The sequence below is a fragment of the Hemicordylus capensis genome, chromosome 1, assembly GCF_027244095.1.
Source record: "Hemicordylus capensis ecotype Gifberg chromosome 1, rHemCap1.1.pri, whole genome shotgun sequence".
Lineage (NCBI taxonomy): Eukaryota > Metazoa > Chordata > Lepidosauria > Squamata > Cordylidae > Hemicordylus > Hemicordylus capensis.
In genome coordinates, this window is record NC_069657.1 from 352,054,937 (window position 1) to 352,082,424 (window position 27,488).

The following is a 27,488-nucleotide window of genomic DNA, read 5'->3' on the forward strand; positions in this document are numbered from 1 at the left end:
CAGAAATCGAATCACTGCTAAACACTGTCTGTATATTCAGTAGCGATATAGCAATGGAGTTTGGACTAGACAAGTGTGCTGCATTAATAATGAACAGAGGAAAAATAAGAAAAACAGAAGGAATCGAACTGCCCAGTGGAAGCAAGATCAAGAACCTGGAAGAGAAAGAACATTACAAATACTTGGGCATTCTCCAGGCTGATAACATCACACACACTAAAGTTAAAAGAAAAATTGGAAGTGAATACATCAGGAGAGTTAGAAAAATCCTAAACTCCAAACTCAATGGCGGGAACACCATACAAGCCATAAACACCTGGGCTATACCTGTTATCAGATACACTGCAGGAATAATAGACTGGACCCAGGCAGAGCTAGAGACACTGGATCGTAAGACCAGGAAAATCATGACCATCAATCATGCTCTGCACCCCCGCAGTGATGTCGATAGGCTATACCTCCCTCGCAGCTCAGGTGGAAGAGGAATAATGCAAGTCCATCAAACAGTAGAGGAGGAGAAAAGAGGCCTTGAAGAATATATAAAAGACAGTGAAGAAGATGCACTTCAAATTGTCAATAACGCAAAACTATTCAACACCAATGAAAGAAAGCAGGCCTACAAGAAAGAACAAGCCAAGAACCGAGCAGAAAAATGGAAAAAGAAGCCACTGCATGGTCAATATTTGCACAATATAAGTGGAAAATCAGACATCACCAAGACCTGGCAATGGCTTAAGAATGGCAACTTGAAGAAAGAAACAGTGGGTTTAATACTGGCTGCACAAGAACAGGCACTAAGAACAAATGCAATAAGAGCAAAAGTAGAAAAGTCAACAACAAACAGCAAGTGCCGCCTTTGTAAAGAAGCAGATGAAACCGTGGACCACCTAATCAGATGTTGTAAAAAGATCGCACAGACTGACTACAAACAAAGGCATGACAAGGTAGCAGGGATGATACACTGGAACATCTGCAAAATATACAAGCTACCTGTAGCCAAAGATTGGTGGGACCATACAATTGAAAAAGTTGTAGAAAATGAAGATGTAAAAATATTATGGGACTTCCGACTACAAACAGACAAACATCTGCCACACAATATACCAGATATAACTGTAGCTGAGAAGAAAGAAAAACAAGTCAAAATAATCGACATAGCAAAACCAGGGGATAGAAGAATAGAAGAAAAAGAAATAGAAAAAAAATCACCAAATACAAAGATCTACAAATTGAAATTAAAAGGCTGTGGCAGAAAAAGACCAAAATAATCCCAGTGGTCATTGGCACCCTAGGTGCAATTCCAAACAACTTAAAGAGCACCTCAACACCATAGGGGCCACAGAAATCACCATCAGCCAATTACAAAAACCAGCTTTACTGGGAACAGCCTATATTCTGCGACGATATCTATAACAACTGACAATAAAATTCAGCCATCCCAGGTCCTTGGGAAGGACTCGATGTCTGGATAAAACAAACCAGCCAATAACACCTGTCTGACTGTGTAAACAAGAAATAACAATAATAATAATAATAATTCGATTTCTATACCGCCCTTCCAAAAATGGCTCAGGGCGGTTTACAAAGAGAAATAACAAACAAATAAGATGGCTCCCTGTCTCCAAAGGGCTCACATTCTAAAAAGAAACTTAAGACACACACCAGCAACAGTCACTGGAGGTACTGTGCTGGGGGTGAATAGGGCCAGTTACTCTCCCCCTGCTAAATAAAGAGAATCACCACGGGGTGCCTCTTTGCCCAGTTAGCAGGGGACTAGATGAACATGTACTTATGAACTGGCTTTTGTGTTCTGTGTTTTTACTATTCACATTCCAAAACTCACATTTATGAAATGTGCAGAGAAATGTTTAAATAGTCAGAGAAGTTTCAAGAAACATTGCCAGATACGCATCCAATTATTTGTACATCACCAAGATGCTCATTCAGCTATTTTCCCAGGCAGTTCCCTACCTGCGGTTTAAGAATGTGAAGAGGATGTCATATAGTTACAAATAAGCGAGTGGCTAGAAGACCATCTCAAAGCCACTTTGCAAAGAGAGTAGCAGGCATCCATTCTTTGTAGATGTGTGACTTTGTATTTGGCTACATTAAAGGCCTGTCAGATGTAATCTGCCAAAATCCTGTAACCAAACTCTCAGGCTCCAGCTTGTCAATTCTTCCATTGACTTGAATTGTCCATGTAATTGATTATTCAAAATGGTTAAAAAAAAGTGGATGCATCTCTGATTCCCCACAGAGGGGTTCCTCCTGCTGCCAATTCTTTAGGCTGGATGGAAGTGTCAGGCCTGATAATTGGATTAATTTAAGGTAATCAGAATGCTTTAAGCTAATAGAGGTGACTTCCTTCAGGATGTTACAGGTGTCAACATTGATTTACTTTTGTTGCACTGATAAAAAATGAAACAGTAATATATTTTACCTTTTTAATCTCCCTTCTCCCTTTTCGACTTCCTCCTTTTAATGTTATCTTTTCAACTTTTTTGTAACAAAGGCAAAATACTAATTTTACTTGCTGAACTGATAACAAAACTCACATTTTCTTCCAAAGGACTAATGCACTCCCATTTGCAAAGCCTGCAGGTGGATGCTCACATGCTTGAGACACATCTTTGCTTCCGATACATACTATTTCTCAGCACATAAATCAGCAAAAGTGTGTGTTGGTGGTGTGTTACAAATTATATTGATCGAGCCGTTTCTATGGAACTCTGCTTGAGACAGTAGCAGGGTATATGGGTGCAGGAACTTAACTGAAAGCAGGCATAGAAGCTTCAATGCCCCCCAACTCTTTGCAAAATACTAATCAGCTTACTTCAAAATGCAGTAAGCAATTTATTTTGATTTAAGTTGAATAAAGGCCAATTCACACTATCACTATTCAAGTCTAGCTACTTGGGAAAGAAACTAGAGGGAAAGAAATCTTCTTAAAGTTGATAAAGTTCTGAAAACTAAATTGTGTTCAAGATTGAATAGATGTGTGGAATCAGAGAAATCTAATGTTCATGCAAAACTGAAACATTCATCTCAAGCCAGGAATGACATTTAGCATACAATATCCCTTCTCTCTACCCTTCTTGCATGTATTTCATTACAAAACTTTGGAAGTGTTGGAAGTTCCTGACGGCACTGACTCAGCACCAGCGACCCTACTGGCCACTAGGGGCATTAGGGGTAGAGACAGCCAGTGAGGGCATTCCCCCTCTGACCAGGCTTTCTCTACTCTACGTCCTCTTTGCTAGACTGATAGAACGAAACCTGAGGCTCTTGCCTGGAGAGAGAGACTTCCTTCTTCCCCCTTCCCGTAGGTAGCAAGGCACAGAGGCCTAATCTATCTTCCTGGTGGATTGCCTAAACAATCTACTTTATTTAGAACTTTAACTCCAGGTCTCCTGACAATATTAATTAGCAGTGCTCTCCTTACCTGTGCACTTCCACTGCAGCTGGGGTAGATAAAGAAATCTCCCCTCCAAGAATTCTAACAAGAAGAAGGAATTTTGGTTTGAATCAAATACCAGCAATGGTGCTATTTGGTTCTCAGTTACATGGATAATTCAAATACCAACAATTTGCACTGTTGGACTAGAACCAATGGCTTTTTGTTGTGTTCACCAGATGCTGGAAACGACGGATGTGTATTTTAAAAGCAGTTTTCTACTTTAAACAGAGAGTTAAATCAATAAAGTGCAATGAAAGAAGCTTAGGTTTGCATTTGTATATTCAGTCCCCATTGTTCCTTAAGTTGCAGGAGATATGCTTCCTCTTCTCCCTCTAATTGCTCATCAGAGCATTGCCTTTCATCAAGTTTGGATAAGAACCCTTCTCCCAGAAATTCTGTATACTTCTTCATCTCAGTAATTTCTTCATGTGCATCATTTGTTAAATTGAGAAAAGAGGGTAAAAAAAGTTTCCCAGTATGGGGATCCCAGTCTACTATTATGCTCTGTTCATCACCTTCTGCTTCCTCTGCTGTTTCTTGGTCCTGGCTGGCACATGTTGCAAACTCAGAACAGTCTGATAACGTTGTCTTTCCAGACATTGCACATGCAAATGTTTGTATTTCTTTGAGTGCAGTTTCTTCATCCCAAAAGGGCTCTTTTTGATCAGGTGCCAAACAAATGTCTGTAACCATTCCATGCTCAGAAAAAGAAGTCTGGTCTAGCTTGTCAGTCAATAGGTTTATCAAAGGAATGTGGTGGTCTACAGTGGTACAACTTACCTTGTTCCAAAGGAACGTTCTTAAATTTTGATGTGAAGGTCCCACATCAAACTGAGGACAGGAGGACTGTTCTGTTTCGTTGGTTACCAAATCTGATAATGTTTTGGGGGAATTGTGCCACAGTCCTTCTAGTGTACAAATATTTTCTTCTAAGCTAAGCTCTTTTGGTTCCTCTTGTGTTGGAATTGTCTCTTCAGCTCTCACATTAAGTTCATATACTATGACTTCTTCATTGTGCCTCTGGCCTACAATATGGTGAGATCCAAGTCTCCTCATTCGTGACCCATTCCCATTCTGCTCATTTTTGAGTGCAGTTTCCTCATCTTGAGAACGAATGTCTTCTAGGTATTCTTTTGAAGGCTTTTCCTCAACATTGCTTCCATCACAATCCCAAGCAAAGCTGCTGGCATTGCTTTGTAAACAAGGGTCCTTAAGAGGAGAATTCTTGCACTCATCAACAATATTAACAGTGATGAAGTTAACTACTATTTTTTCAGAAGGAACCACAGTGTTTGTCTCACAATTATTGTATTTCACAATCTGAAAAATAAAAGAACTACAATTCAACAGAAAGAACTTTGTTAATTGCATCCTCTACTGTAAGTTAAGATCCCAATCTAGCTAAGGTTACTTGTTGCTAAGTCCCCATTCACCTCTATAGAAGACATTAGAACTAGGGCTAATGACATTTTCACCCTCAGCCATTTTGGAGGTGAAAGGCTCTTGCTGGAGCTTGATCCTCTGAAACACCAACCTCCTTAATTCTACCTTTTTCATGACTGTTCATAGACACTAGGCTTGTTCACATGACCAGGATTCGAATAGGAGAAGCTAATCTCCTGTTCTACCCTAAATTGGCAACCAAGGTCAGAGGGAGAGGAAGTGATCGTGTGGGAAACAACAGCTGGGTAGGAGAGGTTCTTCCCAGTGCTGGATTAACCTAGTAGCAAAAGTAGCATATGCTATGCATTTTTGAAGGCCCTGCACTAAATGTTTGCAAGCTGTCATGTCTGTCTGTCTCTCTGTGCAGAGGAGAGGAGAGGAGAGGATAGGCTGCAAGGAGCTGGGGTGGAGCCGCCCAGTGACAGGCACAGAGCGAGGGCCCAACCAGGAGCAGCCCCCTGCTGAGGAGGCCCTCCTCCTCTTCGTCTCCTACCTGCCCGCCCCTCTCTTGTCACCTCAAGAAGGAGCCTCCAATGCATGCACTTGTGGAGGGAGGGTGGACTAGCAGACATGACCCAAAGGGATAGAGGACAGGAGGGGACAGAGTTGAGGGGGCATCCCCAGTCCCTCCTGCTGCTAGGTTGTCTGAACCCGAGGAGCCTCTGGACAGACTGAGGGCTCTCTCCTCTGAACTTGGCAGCAGCAGCTCCTGCTGGTGGTGGTGGGGAAAAGCCCAGCCAAGTGCTAGCACCGAGCAGCAGCTCAAACATGCTCCCTAGCTTCTCACATGTCCGCCTCCTATTTTGGGAGCCTCTCTCAGTGCAGCCCTACAAGAGGCTGAAGCTTGCGCCATTTGAAGCCGCCCGTGTGCAGTTCTGGGCAACAGCGAAAGCAAGTGGAGGAAGCGGGGTCCTGCCGCTCCCCTCCATCTGTCAGTCACCCTGCCTGGGACTGCTCAAGGAATCTGTGTGCATCGAATTGCTACGGAAGCCCCGGAGCTCAAGTCATGCCCTCAAGATTCTCTTTCTCCCAGCAACATTAGGGGACTAGCGGTGATGACAATGTGGAGGATGGAGGAGGCTTGCAGCCCTCCTAGTGATGACTGCAAGTGGGTGCTTCCTCTAAAATATTTCCTGCTCCATCCACCAGAGCAGACAATTACAGTAGACAATACAGTCATAGTATAAAATTATGGCCCTATAGCTTGCATTAATTATTTTTAAAGGCCTCTGTGTTTAAAGAAGCCTCACTCACGCACTCCTCTACCCCAGAACAAGCTGCAAAAGTCAGCAGAGCCGGGCAGGTAGGAACTCATTAATTACATTAATTACCTTGCCTCTAGGAGACTTATTTAATGTATAGCAACATCATTGCTCCCTAATTATTAAATTAGTAAATAATTTATCTTTTAATATTTATGTGCATTTTTTAAATTTAGGGCCCCTTTATAACATATGCTACAGGCCTCGCACTAGCTTAATCTGGCCCTGGTTCTTCCTACCCAGCAGAAGGAAGAACCAGGGCTGCTGATTGAGATAGGACAAACACTTCTCCTATTCTGCTGCTGCTTCCTACAGGATCACTTCCTCCCCTCTGACCTTGGTTTTAAGTTGCAGAGCACTGGCAGATGGGAAGGTGCTCAGCTCTCAATTCAGGGTAAAAGCCTTCTTCTACCTTAATCCTGGTCATGTGAACAAGCTAGTATTTTCCTTTTTTTGTTCCTTCTGCAGTATCATCCCCTCCCTTGTATTTATCCCTTTGTATGGAGCCAATCCAGTTTGATCACATGGTGATGTCACTGATGGCAGATGAAGCTGCACTGCCCTTATTCTGAATGGTTGCCACTGCCAAGAAAGAAGGGAATGAGTCGATCAAGGTCTGTCATGCTTCTCTGATAGGCAATGAAACCACAGTGCAGATAGGAAATGTTGGCCTGGTTGGTTGCCTTGGCAACAGGAACACATTCGTTCCACCCTACATGAAAAAACAGTGACAGAGCGAGTGTTTTAGGAATGGACAGAGGTGTTGATAAAAAGTGCCCCCTCTTTCAGCTCAGCCCTAGTCATAACTAAGTCACTGCTTTAAATGTGACTTGCAGGGCAATCCTGTGCAAGCCTACTGAGAAGTAATCTAAAGAAGCTTACTCCCAAGTAATTGTACATAGAATTGCAACCTCAATTCTGACTAAGTTTATCTGGATTAAGACTTTGTACACATCTGAATCATTTTCACTGCAGCTATTCTATAGGTAAGGAAGTGACAGTATGCACCACTTTTCTTAAGGAGCAAGTTAAGGCTCCCTGTACCATTATCTTCTTTACTGTACAAACCAGAACTATCTTCTAGGTAAAAGAGAGTTAAAGAACTACCAAGTAATATCAAGAGCTCTGGATTAATCCCTCATCTCAGGATGATGGAATGTGCCAACAGCAGCAGAATTACCTTCTACACAGACACATGTAGAAGAATGTGAACATATGAAGCTGCCTTATATTGAATCGCACCATTGGTCCATCTAGATCAGGACTGCACAACTTCGGCCCTCTGGCTGCTATTGGACTACCATCCCTCTGGCTAATGGCCACTATGGCTGGAGATGATGGGAGTTGTAGTCCTATAACAGCTGGAAGGCCAAAGCTGTACATTATTTATTGAGTATTGTTTATTCTGATTCTAGGATATCAGGCAGGGGTCTTGTCTAGCCTAACTTGGGGGTGCCAGGAATTGAACCTAGGACCTTTTGCATGCAAAGCATATGTGCCACCACTGACTTACAGCCCGGCCCCTTTACATTGTATGGGAAACAAATACAAGTGGTCTGTGAATAACCCGAAAAACTGAGCAAGGGTATGTGGCTGAAGAAATGCTTGAATTTTCCGGCAGCCTAGCTAAATTCTGTTGACTCAGGATCCCTAGGCCAATAACCTCTGGAGCTATCTCAAATATTCTTTGCTATGAAATAATGCATAGTTCAGGAAAATTAATGGTTTGTGGCTCTAGCAAGTCAGACACAAAATGTTTTGCCAATACAACCCCTGTCTAAGTGGTCATTTGAGAGTAAGGCCATTCACATTTCAGAATTTGCTCTAAATAAATGCATGGATCACTGATGCCTGTGCTCACAGGTTCATATTTGTTCCTCATAATAGGGCTGGAATTGAATTACTGTAACTTCATTCTTGCTTGCTCTCCTCTTGCCATCTTTTCCCTTTGGTCCATTCAAAGCATCTGCACTGGAAGTTATCTTTCTGTCCCTTTTGCTATGATGAGATCTTCCTCAGATCTCTGCACTCTTTCACTGTAACTTTCCATATCAATCCAATTCTTATATGTAAGGCTCTTCACCTGGCTCTCCTGGATTCGAATCCCATCAATACCTCCAGATAGTTTTGTTTTTTCCTTCAGATTCCTCATTAACATAATTAAATCTACTGCAATGGGTATTCTTTGGTGATAGTGTATCAGTGCTATTAAAACTTGCTTAGAGATCTCTACCACAGGAATCTTGTCAATAAGCAGATTACGAGGAAGACAATTCTCCTGACATCACTATTCTATTCTGTTTTGTCACTTAAAATAAATAAATAAAAAAGACAAAAAACAATGAATTGAATGTACAGATATTCTGAGCAAAGGCTGCTTATTTTCGACTTGTCCAATCAGCTGAATGGAATAGTTCTTATATATGGCTGCGATCTGAGTAAAATATATAAGTGAAAGAGATTGCAGTATGTTTAAAACAGCACAATCCAAAGTCAAGTAATTTGCCTTCTACATGTGTGTGGTAAGTCCCTTTAAAACCAAAATGAACCAAATGAGAGTTAGGGTAGCTGGGAAGAATCTGGATCCAGTTCAGTGTGGTGCTTTTTGCATTAAGGAGATAATTCATACATTAGTGATGTGTGGGCACTGACTTCTTTAAAAAATGACTCTTAGTGAGTAAATATACCCTTGCTGTTGGCTTTGTGGAGCTTTTTGCCCGAGAACAGCCTAGTCCTTGCTTATGGCAAAGGCCTTTGGCAAGAATTCTCATTCTGATGCTCATTAACTCTGAGCAACTAGTTGGGGGAGACTGCTTCACAGAGGAAGCCTTTTACATGTAACAACAAAATGCAGTACACCACATGGGGAAGGCCACAGCCCCATGGCAAGGCTTATGTTTTGCTTGCAGAAGATCCTAATTCAGTCCCTCATATCTTCAGTTTAAAGGGTCATTAGAGCAGAGAAAGATCTCTGTTGGAAATCCATGGAAATCGCAGCCTGTCAAGGTAGCTAACACATGTGCTTCTGGAAAAGAGAGTACCACATGAACCCGAATGACAGGGATAGAAGAAGAGCTGCTGGTTGGATTCCCCTCCCCACTTAACCACAGGAAAGTTACCTTTCCTGCCTTTACCCCTCCCAGCTGTTTGCAATAACAAAGATGATTCCTTGAGATAGGACAGTGAAAGAAATTATCCTCCTTCATTGGGACTCAGTCTTTTCTGGAATTGCAAGGCAAGGCATAGGTGAATGAGTGCTTCTGGTCCCTTTGGCTTTACTTGCAATAGAGACAGTCAGTGAGATGAAGCTTTTAGGATCTTAAACAGGCTGTTCTAAATAAATACATTATTTCCCCCTCTGGTCACTGTAATGTTGTAGCCTGGCTCATGGTGCTATGAAGCTGTGTGTGCTTTGGGTTTTTATGAGCAATTTCAAGGATGGGACTGTGGAGATAGAAGGGCCATCTCACTGAAAACAGAACTGCCATTTTCTGACAGTGCCGGCGAAAGATCCTTCAGCATCTCTGAATGACATGTGCAGTTAATGGGATTTTATTCTTCGGCCAAGTCCTAGTTCATATGTTTTAAAATCCCTCACATAAAATGGCCTTGCCACTGCAGCTACAATTTTACAAAGTAAATGATTAAGTTATCTTTCTGGAAGTCTTGCTCATGCAATCTCTCTCTCTCTCTCTCTCAAGTGGGGTGAAATTGTGTCAATGAGGCCAGGCTCGGCTCAATTCCCCCCTAGTTCATGAGATGGTGTGGCAAACCTCCACCCCAACCCCATGGCATGTAGCACTTAGCAATAGCACTTACATTTATATACTGCTCTATAGCTGGAGCTCTCTAAGCGGTTTACAATGATTTAGCATATTGCCCCCAACATTCTGGGTACTCATTTTACCGACCTTGGAAGGATGGAAGGCTGAGTCAACTTTGAGCCCCTTGTAACCTTCTGGTTACAGGGCGGCAGTTTTACCACTGCGCCACCAGGGGCTCATACTGTGGCACTCCTATGGCAGTGAATGTACCACACACCATTTCCTCCTCACAGTCTCTTTGTTAGTGGAGCAGTGGTCACCACTCCTGTCTTCTGGAAAGGCAGTGGGGGAGGAAGTATAGAATCCAAACTCCACTGGCAAGTGTTGGAGATGGAGTTCTAGTGCATCAACCTTTTGCACCAGCTGTCCTAATGGCCATTATGGGCATTGGGACTAGAGCAGGCATCCCAAACTGCAGCCCTCCAGATGTTGCTGAACTACAACTCCCAGCATCCCTAGACACAATTTTTTGTGGCTGGGTATGCTGGAAGTTCAGCAGCATCTGGAGGGCCACAGTTTGGGGATGCCTGGACTAAAGGCAGCTTGTGAGAGTCTCCTTACCTGTCCCTGTTTGGCTCTACTTTCTGACCCCCTATTTTGACTCCTCAGGTACTTCCTGTAGTGAGTCAGTCCTCTTCCTTTCCTCCAAGAGAGAAGATGGAGACATCTCTTCCCCCACCCCACAACCTGTTCATTATGTAGCTGATTGATAGGATAGGTCTTTCCTATCTCAAATGTACTTCACCAATAAATCAATTTAGTTTCTGCAGTGATTCTGCTAAATCAATGTAGACTCTGCAGTGATCTCCATGTGTGTTCCTTAAACAGCTGCGACAACTGAACTGCACTTAGTAAATGGAGTGGTCGCTTGCTTGGAGTTTGCTAAATAATCACAAACCCCAACAGCAGAGAGAGCAGGATGAGTGTGCTCAGCTGGGCGAGGAACAGAAGCAGCAATGGGGGCTCTATATAGGCACATGAGTACTGGGAAAGCTGCCTTACACTGAATCAGACCCTTGGTCTATCTAGTTCAGAACTGTCTACTCTGACTGGCAATGGCTTTCCAGGGTTTCAGCCAAGAGTCTCTCCCAGCTCTATCTGAAAATGTCAGGGATTGAATCTGGGACCTTCTGCATGCAAAGCAGGTGCTCTACCACCAAGCAACAGCTCCATTCCCTGACTTGGCTGTTGCCAGGTCAGGCAAATCTGGGGAAGCCCAGTGAGATGGGCAGCAGAGGCAGGGCTGGGACACCTCACAATACCTTGTTGATGGGCTGGCCCTGAGTGGGGCCTCCCAGGACCAAGCGTTGGTACTCCACTTTGAAGCTCTTCTCACGATCCATGAGAAGAGCTTCTGCTGGGTCTGTGGGGAGAGCAGGCTTAGCCCGCTCTCCCCGCAGATGATCGAGCTCGTAGCTTTGGGTGACCAGATTGGCCGGCCACGCAACTGCCGGCTCTGTCACGGATCCGGCAGGGGCTGTGGGGATTGGGGGCTGCGCAGCTCCCGGAGGTCCCAGGATGCCCCATGCGAGCACGCAGGGCATTCTGGAGAGACCCCTGAGCCAGGGAGGCTGCTTGCAGCCTCCCAGCAGGGGGTCTACTCATGTGTCACCAAATGCCACGGCGACACATGTGCATCAAAAAGAGGTTACCGGAGCGCACGCTCCATTAACCTCATTTAAGGGGAGGGTGTTTTAGGCAGGCTACCTGCCTTGGGAGCCCCGGGCTTGCCCGTGAGCCCAGTGGTTCCCATGATCAACAGAAAGTAGGCTAAGCTCGCTTAGCCTTATTTCCGTTGATCGTGGGAATAGCCTCTTCATGTGTTATTTCCTGCATGTGATTGCAGTTTAAAAGCCACTTTGCATAGGCAACTTTTAAATGTATGAACTTGCTTATGTATATGCTGTGTATAAACTACAGGACTGCAGCCTTAAATGGTCGGGTGGTGGTGGTGTTTTTTGCGAGGAGCGGGTATTACAGCAATCTGTTGTAAGCTGCTTTGTGGATCATTTATCTTTCTAAATAAACAAACAAGAGATATATAAAACCAGTTCAGAGCTCTTACCAAGTTCTTGGGATACCTTTGCTTTGTAATATGAATATACTTATATACACAGCAGCTTGACACCAAGATAATAAATATTATTAAGAGGGCGGGCAAAATATATCCAAATATGATTGTTGTAGTCTGCCTGAAAGTTGGATCTGTTAAGAAAACATAACATGTTAGATTCTGTTCACTTTTCAGATCTCCAGCAATATTTATGATTGACAGCTGTATGCAGGAGTCTAAATAGGCTTCATTTAGAAGAGGGATTACTAGCATCAGCTAACATACAGAAAAAGGATACACTGATGCAGCGAGACAGGAACATATTTTTGGGTGGCACAGAGGGCTTCCTGTGCAAGGGGAGGGCATCATAAATTGCTGCTTCCCTGCTGCAACAGTGTAGTTATTTGGGAAGTTCTGTTAGGTTCCTCTCTTGTTGCACTGGGGCATCCTTGCTTTGTATGTCAGTCACTGTGGTGTTAAAAAAGTTATACCTGGCTGAGATCTAACCAAAGTTACTGTTCTTTTCACATTACAGTATGAACTAAGAGTGAAAATAATGGAAGTTAGCCCAAATTGTAGAATTATTACTGTTTAAATAGTGAAGTTTTGATATTATCCTTTCCCCCAAAGTTTGTGTGTGTCCACACATAATCCAGCATTTTGTAAGATATTATCCATATGTACACAGTAAAATAATTACTCTCTGTAACTTCTTACTTGTATAACAGCTGGGGTTGATTCTTTGAAACTATATTTAGGCTGTTCTTCCTTCGCAAGTTACTGAGGTCCCTGCCAGCAGATTCTTTCATTGCCTAATTTACTCCAATTATTAGGGATACATAGACTGCTAATAAGGACTAAGAAGGGCTGACTTGCTTGTTTCTAATAAAAGACTCAAAATTATGCTCTTCAGTATGGAAATGAAATAAAAAAGGCACCACTTTAATACAGCAAAGCCAAAAGCAGCTTGCTGTAAAAGTGGGCTTGTTTCTATGGGCCTTTCCAGACAGCAATAAACTGCAGGATGTTAAAAGCTTTTGAGCAAATTCCAAGTGCAATCTTACTCCTCACACACACTTTGCACTATTACCTAGTGTGGTCTTAGCCCTCTGTGCACACATTGAGCAGGGACCTCATGAGATTTTTGCACCACCACCTGCTGGCCAGCTCATGCTGCTTTCCAAAAGAAAAAACAGGTTGCTCACCTGTAACTGATGATCTGGTAGGGATTCATTGATATCCATTAGAATGGGTTCTGCGCCTGCGCAGAAGCCTCTTGGTGTCAAGTTCCACAGCTCCTTCTCGGTGCCAGCGCCCCGCCCCACGTGATCACGTGGTTATTTAAGGCGGGAGGAAGTGCAGGCAACTCAGTTCCTTGGAGACCGCCAAAGCAGTTGTATAGAAGGTAAGTTGTACTGTATAGGCCTATGGTGCACTGCAGAGGGGAGGTTTGGGAGGGTCTAATGGATATCAACGGTTCCCTACCAGATCATCAGTTACTGGTGAGCAACCTGTTTATCTGGTACGGGGTCCATTGAATCCATTAGAATGGGTGTTTAGTTAGCTCCAAAAGGAGGAGGGAGCAGTGCGTTATTGTAACACACTTTTAAGGACACCTCTCCCAAAGTTCGCCTCTGCAGCGGACCGCAGGTCAATAGCGTAGTGTTTTACAAAAGGTTCTTCAGATGACCAAGTAGCAGCCTTGCAAATATCCGGGAAGGACACCCCAGACAGAAAAGCTGCAGAAGCACCATACGCTCTAGTGGAATGCCCCTTGATAGATTTTGGTGCCGGTACTGCTTGTACTGAGTAAGTCAGGCGAATGGTTTCCACCAGCCAATGTGATAGACGCTGTCTGGACAGGGCTTCTCCTATAGCAGAACCCTTGTATGATATCAGTAACTTTTTTGACTTTCGGAACGGCTTTGTTCTAGATCGATAATAGAGTAGTGCCCTTTAGATGTCTAAAGAGTGGAGAGCCTTTTCCAAAGGCGTGGACGGGGATTTGAAGAAGGTGAGTAGAAATATGTCCTGATTGACATGGAAATCTGAAACCACCTTGGGTACAAAGGTCTCGACGTAGGAGAACTTTGTCTGGGTAGAACTGAGTGTAAGGCACGTCCATATGGAGGGCAGTCAGTTCACTCACCCTGCAAGCAGTGGTGATTCTCACCAAAAAGGCTGCTTTCAAGGAGACATGCCTAAGCGTTGCAGCATTCATTGGCTCGAATAGTGGTTCTGTTAGGAGCAGAGAGGACCAGAGAGATGCTCCATGGTTCTATTGGTTTACGTATAGGAGGGTATAGATTCATAAGTCCCCTCAGGAAACTCTTACAGGAAGGATGGGAGAACAATGTCTTGCCATCCCAGCCAGTGTCACCCAGGTAGTCTCATGGCTGAATGGGGATTTGAACTCGGGTCTCCCCGGTCCTAGTCCAGCACTCTAACCACTACACCACACTGGCTCTCACTTGAGTCTCACTAGACTCAATTGTTATGCTGTTCTTGATGCACCAATGCCAGATCTGAATTCTCAGTGCACAGAGCGATCTGGAGACAGTGCCCCCCTGTCTGTTGAGGTAGACTATGGCAGTGGTGTTGTCCAATTGTAACTGAACCACTCGCCCACGCAGTATCAGGAGGAAGACCTTCATGGCTTGAAACACTGCCAACAGTTCCAGAAAATTTTTGTGTAGTAGACGGTGATTGTGGGTCCAGAGACCCCAAGTCATGGCAGCATTGCAGTGTCCACCCCAGCCTTGGAGAGAGGCATCCGTTGTGACTCACATGGATGGGGGTTGTGCTTGAAACAGGACCCCTCTGAGCAGGTTGGAGCTTTGCGTCCACTAGGAAAGAGATCAAAGGACTGGCATCGGTATGGATATACATTTCATTGGGCTGTCCCTGAGTAGATTGAAGGATGACAGGAACCACAATTGCAGTTTTCTCATTTTCAAGTGCGTGTATCGCACAGGCGACCTGCAAGAGGCCATCAGTCCCAACAGACGTTGTGGATGTGCCACGCTGTTTGCGATGGCGCAGCTTGAAACACTTGAATCAGCGATGTGATGGCCTGAAAGTGCTCTTCCGGCAGAAATGCCCTCCCCATTGTAACATTAAGTAGAACCCCAATGAATGATATGGTTGAAACAGGTGTCAGGTTGGACTTCTTCCAGTTGACTTGTATTCCCAAGTCCTGGAAGAGGTGTAACATGTACTTGATCTGTGAAAGTAACTCTTCTTTGTCTGTTGAAGACAGCAGCCAGTCGTCCAGATACGGATACAGTTTCAGCCCCTTTATTCTCAAATGGGCGACTACCACCGCCATGCATTTGGTAAATACACAGGGGGCTGTGCACAGACCAAATGGCAGAACTTGGTACTGGTAAAGTGAGATCCCCACTGTGAATCGCAAATACTTCTGAAAGGAGGGCCGGATTCCTATGTGAAAGTAGGCATCCTTTAAATCTAACGTCACAAGCCACCTCTCTTGATGTAGAAGAGGTAGGATGTCCTGTAATGTCGTCATTCAATACTTTTTCACCTGGATGAACTTGTTTAGATGTCTTAGGTCCATAAGCGGTCGAATCCCGCCATCCTTCTTTGGTATCTGAAAATATCGGGAGTAAAACCCTCCCGTCGATTTGCCCATCGCACTGGTACTATTGCTTTCTTGAGCAGGAGTTCTTGAACTTCCTGAATTAGGGCCAGCGTAGCCTTCATGAAGCGTATGCCCCTGAAATTTGGTCGGGTCTTTAACACGTAGCCGGATGTGACAATCTTCAAGACCCACTGATCTGATGTTATGTTGTGCCATGCTTTCGCATGACTTGCCAATCTGATGGATTTGGTGGCTAGTGGGGCTGGCTGCAAGATGTTGTAGGCTGGAACTAACTCCTCCCAGGTGTTCTGGGAGTGAAAGCAATGGGGATCCCCAGGTAGCTGCGATGGGCTGCTCTGCACTTCAAAGATGCTGTTTGTTTCCATCCGTCTGTCTTGTTGCATTGACCTGAGGCAAATCTTCCCTTCTGTTGTGTTGTCCATTTACTGAAGGGTTGATAAGACTTACAGAAGTCCCTCTGGTCTTGTGGTCTGTATGTGGACCGGGGACGGTAAGAGGAATGCTGTTTATTTCCATAGAATGTGGTCTGTGAGTGTGCAGACATGAATGTCTCAGAGGTAAACTTAGATTTTTTCATCTTTTCCATGGTAGTATCTGTCTCCTCTGAAAATAGGAGACAGATAATCAAATCTGATGGACTTTTCCATCAAATGAGAGCCCTTCTATTTTATCCTTCATGTCTTGTTGTAGGGCAGCTGATCTCAACCAGGCATGACGACACAGAGTGATAGCGGTCATGATGGATCAGGACTCTGATTCCGCCAAGTGCTTCACAGTGCTTAATTGTTGACAGGTAAGGTCACCAGCCTGCTGCAATGTTTTACGGAATCAAAGTTTCAGCTCTTCTGGAGATAATGTATCCAAGTCCTTCTCCAGCTCTTCCCAGATGCAATAGCTGTACTTTGCCATACAGGCCAAGTAATTGGCAACCTTTACAGATAGGCAAGAAGTGGAATATAATTTCCTGCCCATCACATCATGTTTCCTGGCTTCTTTATCCGCAGGGGTAGTATGCCGCCGACCCGACTTGGAGGAGGCAGCACAGTCAGTAACTAAGGAGTTCAGGACTGGGTGCTTAAACAGGTAAGTATTATCCTGCTCCTGCACTTGATACAGTCCTTCAAGTCTTTTCGAAGTCGGTGTAGATGTATGTGGCACTTGCCACGCGCATTGTGCCACGTTGGAGATAATGGGCAATAGAGGAAGTGCTACAGGTTGTGCTGATTGAGACCTTTGCATAAAGTTGTAAACCGGATCATCTATAGTTTTAAGTTGCGAGGTGAGATCCAGTCCTAACGCATTAGTTTCACATGGGAACGATACGCCTTTAGTTCTTCTGTTGGTGACACGTGGGATGGTGTTGCTACATCCGGTGACGGGTCCAACTCAACTGTTTCAGCATCAGATTCAAAATCGGACGAGCCATGATGGCTGTCATCAGAATCAGGGTCCGAAATAGTATGATGCGATGGTATCTTCGGAGACGTTTCCCATGGGGGGGATAGGAACCGGCAATGGACGGTTTGTGCGCCGGTGGTATCATACTGCATCGAAAGTGTTTGAGTCTGTGCTGAAGCACTATGAGTTTTTGTCTGAGTGCCCACATTGGAGAAAACCCTTGCAGGAGGAGCCGGAGCAACACCTGCTGAGAGGGCGGGGGTGGAAAGTATAGCAGGATCCTGCATAGATGTCAGCCCCTTTCGCCATGCATGGTCTTCACGGAACTCATATGCCGCACCAGGCGAGCTGGCACCTGGTAAAGCAGTTTCTTTCGATGGAGACACCTGGTGACTAAAGCCACAGGTGTGCCACGGAGTTCTAGTCATGAGTTGCGTGGCAGTAAGCATCCATGGGGCAGAGCCGGAAGCATCTTCCTCAGAGTGCGGAAATCCTCAGAAAGTGGATGGTGTATTTGTAGTTGAGTCCAGCATTTTCAGAAGGGGATCCAGTGATGGTGCCTCAGGATCCTCTACATCAGCTCCCTCCAGGGTAAATGTCATTGGTGCATGGAATCGTGGTGTTACCGTCGTGATGTTTGTTGGAGTGTTTAACACGGATGTCTGATCATCCTCCCTCGACGTCGATGGCGAACGGATGGGAGTTGGGGCAGGCACAAAATCCCTAGTAGTGATTTCGAGAACTTTGTTGGTATCACCATCGATGTCGAAGGCGTTTCCTGATCCTTCAGCGTGTCCTGCAGAGTTTCTGTCACTATCGATGCCGAAGCTGGTAGCCTCTGTGTCACGGTTATTCGTTCCGCCGTTTTCTCTAATGTCTCCATCGATGTTGACAGCGTCGATGTTGAATGCGGTACCGGTCTCGGCGTCAAAGTAGCTCTAGCTGGATTGTTCTATGCTGAGGAGGCCACTCGTGGTGAAACTGTTGAGATCGAATGCAGCAAAGTTGTCGGAATCGATGGTGTTGAAGCCGAACCTTCGGGAGGTGGCACTTTCGATGCTGAGACAAAGACAATGTCCTGTGCAGCTCCCGGAGAAGTTGTCGACTCTGACAGGGTCCACAGTTGTGCCTTTTTGGCGGGGATGCTAGTGGCCGCCATCTTGTTGCCCGGCCTCTTTGAGGGCTTAGGGGCCTTCACAGGGGGCGTTGAAGTTTTAGACTGGGCCGAACCCAGGTCATTCGAGCCATGCGCCTGAGGAGATTTCGAGGAGGAAGGCACTGCTAAAACATTGTCATAGAGCACGGCCCGTAAACGGCGCTCGCAATTTCTTCTAGTTTGTTTAGAAAAGGATTGACAAATCTTACAGGCCAAAGTTTTATGGGCCTCACTGAGACATAGCAAACACAAGTTGTGGCGATCTTGCAACGGTAGTTTCGCTTTGCACTCAGTGCAGCGTTTAAAGTTCTTTTTTTCCCCTTAGGGGCATCCATAGTACTCACAATCCGAGGTCAGTTTAGCCAGAAAATCAGTCTGATCTTTCACCAAACCGAAGGAGGTTACAGAAGCAGAAACAGTCACAATCCGGGTCAGAACGAAGAGCAGATAATCCAGTAGCAAAGAATAGTCCAAAAAACAGTCTGAGTCAAAACCAACAGTAGAAGTAGAAAGTAGCCAAGGAAACTAGCATGAAGGAGCCACAGAAACCAAGTGAATTCCTATGACGGTCGCAAAGGGACTGAGTTGCCTGCGCTTCCTCCCACCTTAAATAGCCACATGGTCACGTGGGGCAGGGCGCAGGCGCCAAGAAGGAGCTGTGGAACTCGACACCAAGAGGCTTCCGCGCAGGCGCTGAACCCATTCTAATGGATTCAACGGACCCCGTACCAGATCATGCCCTTTTCCCTAGTCACCCCAAAAGTAGTAATGAAAAAGGGAAGGTTCTTCTTGGAATGCAAGTAGTGTGCTGGAGGGACTTGCTATAAATCTTTTAAATAAGATAAATAAAATAAGGTCCCTTCAGAAGCAGTGAGATCACACTAAGAAGTGGCGCAGAAGCTTTCTACAGCATGTGCATGCCTGGAAATTGTGTGAAACGTTTTAAACCCCACAGTTGATTGCTGTCTGGAAAGACCCTAACTCTTTAACATGTGTGCAGCAGAGAATCTATTAGAGGTGTGTGGAATATTTTATTTTTGATTTACCCTCCTTGACTTGTAGGAAGTCCAAGCCAGTCTTCTTTTGGATAAAGGTGTATTGGACAATTGTGGGTTGATTGTAATGCAGCTTTAGAAATGTTCTCTCCCTTCCAAAAGGACGGAGACCAACTTCTTAGGAGAAAACCCAACTGTTTATTTTCAATGTGATTGTGACAACTGTGACCCAGAGCCCCCAGCTGCAATAACTCCAACTGCCATCTTTCAAAATATGAAGCAGCTTTCCCTTCCCAAAGCTGCACCAGGAGGCCAATGGCCCATCTCCACATATTAAGCTTCAGTTTACCATACAATACTATTGCATCATTTTACCAGAAAACTAAATGGTTGGGAAGATGCAGACAGCTCAGAGGGTGCATCTGTTAACCAGGCCTATACACTAGAAATGTGGGGGTGATACGTTTGGGGGCACTAGAAGTGAAATAGCAAGAGCTTAACTACAAACAAGCAGTAAAGGTTAAAGTCTTGGTACTATTTTAAACATGCTAGATACTTTAGGTTTATTCACAGATTATGTTCAGTGCACGTACAATTTGGGTGGCCTGGTACACATCATCAAAAATAAGGGCATACATCATCATCATAATCAAAAAGGAGAATGAAAAAAGGACATGAATTTGCATGTGATTATATGTATAACGTAAATTTAGAAATAAGATAACTTGAATATGAATGCAACTCACTACAGTGTGGCTACAAGGCCAGCTTAAATACAATTGTGGCTCCATACAATTACCTCAGAAGCCTGTGGGGTTGCTGCTGGACTGGACTCAAGTGGAGTGCTGGCCCCACATTTTCATTTGTGTCTACAAAGAAGCTTCATCTGTGGCTCTCACTGCTGCTACTTACCCCATGCCATGCTTGACTTCGCTCAAAGGGCTCCACCCAGCTTGCTCACAAGTGTGCACATGGAATTGGCACTGTCACTAGCAGCCTCGGTGGATGCAGCAACAGTGGCACTGAGGAGAAAAGGGCTTTTGGAGGTTCCAAGGTGGCTGCAGGTGGGCAAAGGTTCCAAGGTGGCTGCAGGTGGGCAAACCTCCAAGGTGGCTGCAGCTAGGCAAAGGTGTCTGACCTTAAAGGCTGGCTCAGGGGTGCCTCCATGGCAGTGGTTCCCAACTTGGGGGCCTCCAGATGTTGCTGAACTACAACTCCCATCAACCCTAGCTACAATAAATTGCAGCTGGGGTTGATGGCAGTTGTAACTCAGCAATATCTGGAGGCCCCCAGGTTGGGAACCATTTCTCCATGCCATGGATTCTGTCCAGAGCAAACAAGAATCTCCTGGAGGAGAGCTGGTCTTGTGGTAGCAAGCATGAGTGCTAAGCCGGGTCTGCCCTGTTTGCATTTGAATAGGAGACGACATGTGTGAGCACTGTATGATATTCCCCTTAGGGGATAGGTCTGCTCTGGAAAGAGCACAGCAATGCTGCATTCAGAAGATTCCAAGTTCCCTTCTCTCTCTGACATCTCCAGATAGGGCTGAGAGACTCTCCTACCTGCAGCCTTGGAGAAGCCACTGCCAGTCTGTGTAGACAGTGCTGAGCTACATGGACCAATAGTCTGACTCGGTATAAGGCAGCTTCCTCTGTTCCTACGAGATGCGCATTGGAGCCCCCGGCCACAGCTTGCTAGTGCCTTGAGTGCCAAGTGTGTGCTGTAGTATGGTGCAGAGCTCTCCCCACCACCCAGCTAGACAGGCAACAGATGAGCTCCTTCTCATGAAGGGGAAAAGCTCTCCTCAGTAAGCTCTCCCCTCTTGATTATGAGATTCGCCACAGCTCCTGTGCTGGGGGAGGGAGACAAAGAGTTGGAAGAGGGGAAGGGAAGGGGGCTACTGCTCTGCCTCTTTCTTAGTGAGTAGCTCTTGGGCAGCCAGAATCGCATGTGGTGGCAGCAAAGAAGCCTGGAGGCTTGGCCCACTTGGATAAGCCTGGAGAAAAGAACCAAGAGAACAAATCCCAGATAGCCCTTCAGAACAGATAACTGTCCGGGATAATAGAGGGCACCTGGCCACTCTATGTACAACCTGTGTACAGTGTACGTATATACAGATCTGTATATGTGTATAGCAATTCCGCCCTGAGCCATTTTGGAAGGACGGTATACAAATCAAATCAAAATAAATAAATAAATAATTCAAACATTATGTTCTATGTACATATAGTTGTATACTTCCTAACTGTATCCAGCATTGGACTGTACCCAGTTCACTTTTAAGCTGGAGCATGTACATGTGTACAAACATCTCTACAACCTACAACACAACGTCTGAACAGGGGTTTACTTATGCCTCATAGTGCATCTGCAATCCTTGGCCAGAAAACGTCTTCTTTTCTTAGCAGTGTGGTAAAATACCACCTGCACATTTCTCCTTGTATCTCCATTAAAAGAAAAGAAAAGACAGAGACTCACTTTATTTTATTTTTTTAAGGAAAGCTCAAAATGCAGGGAGGGGTCTTGGAATATTGCTTAAAGGACTAGCAACCATCTATCTCCCACCTATCTATGACGAGCCATATGAGGACCATAATCTGTGCGGACCATGAACCCAAGAAGCTGAGAACTTCAGAAGGCTCCCATGATGCCTCATAACATGCATAAATTACCAAGCAATACTTTGTAAGCCTTTCCACAGACAAAGCCTGAGTAGTCCTCAGTTTACAGTGTTATTCAGAAAGGAATGTAGTTATGGAACAAATTATAGTATTTATTAAATTTTTAATACCATCCCATCTAGTAGCCCTGGCTGCTTTATATGCCTTTATAAAGGAAAGGGATTTTTCATTTTGACTTGTGTACAAAAAGAAGAGAGGAAGTCCTTTTACCATTTTTCTTAGCCGCTTTTAGTTGTTTAGGATTACCTCCATTGGATATTAAAACAACTACTTTACTACATATAGCATAGTCTGTAGTCCTTTGCTTACCTTTCAGAGTAACAATGCAAAGTTCTTTGGAAAATCCACTAAGCAGAAGTGGGGTCACATAAACCTGCACCATGACACAGTACACTGTATTGGACTCTAACTGAAACACATCCAGTCTGTTGTTTTTAATACAGAAGATCCACTAGAAGAAAGAAGATCACCACAGTTTGGAACCTAAATGTACCTGCAACTACAGTAGCAACACACTGAAGAATTACAGAAAGACAGTAACAGACTAACTTTGGTCTCATGGGAGCAGAACGTTAGTGTTTTTAAAGAAAACTTTAGTGTTTTTAAAGAAAAACATTCCTACCTCTACCCTTGCTAACTGGGCAAAAGAGGCACCTTTTACCATGGTGATTCTCTTTATTTAGCAGGGGGAGAGTAACTGGCCCTATCCATCCCCAGCACAGTACCTCCAGTGACTGTTGCTGGTGTCTATCTTATGGTGTCTATCTGTCCCCTTTGGGGACAGGGTTCCATCTTATTTATTTATTATTTCTCTGTGTAAACCGCCCTGAGCCATTTTTGGAAGGGCGGTATAGAAATCGAATTTATTATTATTATTATTACTCAGACTATTATACTGTGGCATTACTACACTTCAATTGAAAGCAAATGAAAGCAAAAAATAGGGCAGACATTTGCAGATGAAGTGAGCTAGCTAAAAGCGTGGTTCTTTTAAGGGACTATGGGCTGGTTCAGATGATCCTCTTCCAACCCATGCTGGAATGAAAAGGGGGATGCATCAGTGCACACCTGTCGTGACGTCTTTGTCAGATGTCCTGAGATCCTCCCCCACCCCCGCTCATCTCTTTATCACGTAGAGGGAGAGGCTGCTTGTCCAAACAGCAGCTCTACATGCAACTCCACATCCATAGCCAGGCCCCAATTTCTCTTTTGTTAGAGCAAAAAGTAACTTGTGAGGGGGCAAAATATTTTTTAAAGCCCACATGGAAAACTGTCTTCTCTCTCTACATGCAATCTTTCATTCAGATTGTAGCCTTTCATGGCTGTACAGAGAAAATGTGTATGTAACTTGCTGACCATCACAGGTAGTTGGATCCTCACTGCACCCACTATTTTGTGTTTCATAGCCAGCCTTTGCCTTCATCATTGTCACATACCAATTTGGCTATATATTCCAGAGCAGGAGAACATATATCCTCTATTTTTAAAAAATTGTTTGTATGTATGTTTGTGTGAAATAAAGTTATTCTTCCTGATGACCTACAGATACCAAATTTTGCATATACAATCCTGCCAATGAAATTAGCTAAATACACTACTTTTTACACTGGAATATGCTTGGAGATGAATTTAAATAATATTTTTTGTAGTTTTAAAGCAAAAATTCTGAATTAATCATAATATTTTAACTGTTTCTGTTAAGATTTTTAACACTCAATAAACAGATCAATAATTCCAAAATGACACAATGACCAAGAGAAGCAGAGGCTATTTCTCAGATTCAAATTTACCATATATGATATTATTAAATAAAATGAATAATGTTGAAGCTGAAATTCTACAAATTTAAAACTGTTCTTTTACTTCCCTTTTGTAAGCACAGTAATAAAAAACTTTATTACATATATTTAATTTCTTGAACTTTCCTATAAGTGTAATCTATGCAAAATGACTTTGCCCAATAAATGACAGGCCTCACCTCCTACTATTCTATATTCCAGAGAAGTAAATGATCCTTAACACCGTTATAATTGGTCACATCTGTCAAACCACCACCACCAATTTGTATTGTTTAACAACCCTTTCTAGAACAGTTTCAGTATTACCTTTTTCTTTCTATTTTTGTTGAATAGAGACACATTATATTGCAGGCCAGTATATATTTGATGCAAATATTTAGGTTGCTCTTTGGGGTCTCTCTTCCATTTCACAGGTGGAGCCACAATGACTGAAACAGATGTTTCAGTAGAAGCCATGGCAAATGCAGGTGGGTCAATTTTAGCTGGAATAGCAAGGATACACAATTATAAATAATGACAAGACAGCAACCACAGGCAACAGTGATAATATTTCCTCCTGTGTCAACTTATATGATCTTTTTTTACTGTGACCGCTTTAAGGGACACTAACCTATTTCATCAAAAATCCATATTAACTTTTCTTAACCTTTAAAAATTAACTATGAAATTTTGTCCACTCCTACTGCCTGGGGGGTAAAAAGCATATTTTAAAGGGGTGCTTCGCTTATATTTAGCAGGGGGAAAACAATTGTCCCTATTCATCCCAGTATTGTGTTTTTTTCCAGGAGCTGTTTGTGTTTGGAGATGGAACTTGTTTCTGTTTGGAGATGAGAACTTGCATTTTGGGCGGTATTAAAATGTATTAAATATTAAAATAAATAAACAAACCATCATTTCCTTTCTTTTGCCAGATAAACCTGCTTTAAGAGCTTTTTTTTTTTTTTGGTTGAAAAGTGATATACAAGTATCATAAATAATATTAATTTCCTCAGAAGGTGAAATATTTAAAAATTGAGAAGTTAATTCTGTGAACTCAAGAGAGCTTCAGTTTTGTTTTTCATTAACACCAGTCCCCACCCAATGCCACTGTCACACAGTCAGCTGATTCTGATACTGAGAGGAGTTCTAAAATCTGTATGTAATGTTACATGAGGATCTGTTGTTCAAAAGAGAAAAAGTCTCTTTGAAAAAGTCAACAGTTATATTGGGCTTCTGTGTGAGCCTAAACATCTCTTTGGAATTCAGCCAGAACATCAATGAGCTTATTCAACTTTGAAAGATTATATGAATGTTGTGCTATCAATGCACATATAATGAGAACTCAAGGCAGTGAAATGAGATCTGTTATTAGAACTTTCAGCAGGGGGGACAGATTGAAAAGTATATACAACGCAGACTATGAAATAGATCAGCATAAAAGCTACATGCAGAAACGTATACTGTACTATACATAACCAGGAGCCAAAGATACATAGTCCCAGATGCTATTGCTTTTTCACTGCAGGAAAGCAACGCTCCTCTGTTGGCAAGAAACTGCTAGATCAAGGCAAAGGTGTCCTAGTGGGGAGGGTGGACCTTGGTTTAATTTTTTTGCTCTGCTCATATAAGAACATAAGAACACTGCTGGATCAAGCCAAGGCCTATCTTTTTGACAGTGGCCAACTAGATGCCACTGGGAAAGCCCATATGTAGGATATAAATGCATACTCCATGTCCTGCTATTGCTCCCCTACAACTGGTATTCAGAAGCATATTGCCATACCTCAGAACTTGCTCTAAGCTTAGCACAACAAGGACTGTCACATGTGTGTGTGAAAACTATGGAACAATTAAGTAGATTTGGTGGGAGAAATATAATTTTGGGTGGAGATTTAAATGTCAATGCAATGGTGCCAACCAGGAGAACCAAAATGATTTCTATTAAGAATAAAAAACAATCTTTACTTTATAAGAATCTCGAGAAACTAATGCAACTGAATGAGCTTGTAGATACCTGGGGAGTTATGAATACTACAGTGAGAAGATTTACTTTTTTGCTGGGTAGACATCAATCTCATTCCAGGATAGATTATATATGGGCTTCCAAAAGCTTTTAAAATCAATTTCAAAGTGGAGAAATTGCACCTATACTTATAACAGATCATGTTCCTGTGATTTTTGAATTTAATTTGGAGGAAAATGTTCCATTTACCTATTTTTGGTGGCTTAATCCCATACTATTTAATAATTTATTAGCAAAACAGCAATTAGCTCAAACATTGAAAAATTTATTTCATGAAAATGATATAGAGCAGACGTCATAAAATATGAGATGGAATGTTATGATGGGATGCCATATAGACATTAGGGATGTGCAAACAGGTCTGGTGGTTCAAAGGTCTGGAGGTTCGGGATAGAATCAAAACCTACCCCCACCCCCAGTTCCATCCAGACCAGAAATGAACCTCCGGACACGTTCAAGATTTATTTATTTATTTTAAATTAATGAATACCTTTAGCCCCTTTGGGGGGCTTCCTGTATGCCACAGTGTGTGTGTGTGTCTGTGAAAGTTCCCCCTCTCCCCACTGGCCTCTGAAGTCACTGCCACGGCTCGGGAAATTGATCATTTTTGGCCCGTTCGGGCCTCTGTAGTGCGTGGTGGCAGCCATTTTGGCTGCCGCTGCGCATGGGTAAATGACCTCTGCGAGCCCTGGCATGACTCAGGGCCTCACAGAGGTCATTTGTGCATGCACGGTGGCCATTTTTTCCAAAATGGCCACCGCTGGGCACTATAGAGGCCCAAACGGGCCGAAAATGATCAATTTCCCGGGCTGTGGCAGTGACTTCAGAGGCTGGTGGGGGAAGGGGTAACTTCTGCAGGACCCCCCGCCCCGCGTCATTCAGGAAGCCCTCCGAAGGGGCTAAAGGTACTTTAAAGTCATTTTAATTTTTAAAAAATTGTGAGCAAGACTGAACCGGACCGGGGGGGCGTGTTCGATGGGGGCTGGACCAGACTTGGTTGATCAGGTTTGAGTCTGGTCTGGACTCAAACCGAACCGGGCCAGCTGGTTCTGTGCACACCCCTAGTAGACCTATTTCACTACTTAATATACATTATAAGCTTTACACCAGATTATTGGCAAATCGTCTTAAGTTAATTATAAATAAAATAATTCATTTAGATCAATCTGGCTTTATTCTCAGAAGGAATATATCTAGCTCTATTAGGAAATTGCTAGATATTATATATTTTTGCACAAGTAATATACTTTTGTTATCAGTATGTTCATTAGATATATTTAAAGCTTTTGATTGTTTGGAAGGATCTTTTTTAAAACAACGGTTATGGAAATTTAATTCTAGTCCATGATTAAATGATTGATTGGATTTATAGTTTTACAAAAGTTCAGAATGAATAGTTGGAATGAATTAATTATGATTCAGAATTGATTACAATATCTAGAGATACTAAACAAGGCTATTCCCTATATCCTCTGTTGTTTAATCTATGGAGGCATTAGCAATTGTATTGAACTAATATTCAAATTCATGGGATAAAAATAGGGGACATTTTTTATTTATTAAATCTTTTTGCAGATGATATGATCTTAACTCTTTCAAATTCTGGAAATTCTGCTATATATATTAAGGAGGAGTTGCAAAATTTTGCAGAGGTATCAGGTCTAACAGTTAATTTTGTTATTACAAAACTTATTACAAAACTCAACCGATGTTTTTTCATACTCCCCCTAGAATTCAGAAAGAGGTTTCCAATATTTTGGGAATATATCACTCTTGCATATCACTCTTTCATATAC

At 43.3% G+C, this 27,488-nt stretch overlaps 1 protein-coding gene and 1 long non-coding RNA gene across 3 annotated transcripts in view; one reads left to right on the plus strand and one right to left on the minus strand.

Moving 5' to 3' along the window:
- Positions 1 to 2,344: 2,344 nt before the first annotated feature.
- The window catches only part of LOC128342003 (interleukin-20 receptor subunit alpha-like), a 39,251-nt gene continuing 14,107 nt past the window's right edge, over positions 2,345 to 27,488 (minus strand). For both annotated transcript variants that reach the window (XM_053288788.1, XM_053288798.1), the window contains exons 4-7: positions 23,997 to 24,172; positions 22,201 to 22,342; positions 12,052 to 12,191; positions 2,345 to 4,777 (exon numbers count right to left, since the gene is read on the minus strand). In XM_053288788.1, the coding sequence (XP_053144763.1) occupies positions 3,719 to 4,777; positions 12,052 to 12,191; positions 22,201 to 22,342; positions 23,997 to 24,172 (1,517 nt within the window). In that variant the 3' untranslated portion in view covers positions 2,345 to 3,718. The remainder of the gene's footprint in view (positions 4,778 to 12,051; positions 12,192 to 22,200; positions 22,343 to 23,996; positions 24,173 to 27,488) is intronic.
- Positions 16,678 to 24,540, plus strand: LOC128342020 (uncharacterized). Its single transcript, XR_008314722.1, has 3 exons — positions 16,678 to 16,744; positions 24,104 to 24,157; positions 24,476 to 24,540. It is a non-coding gene; the product is annotated as an uncharacterized LOC128342020 (long non-coding RNA).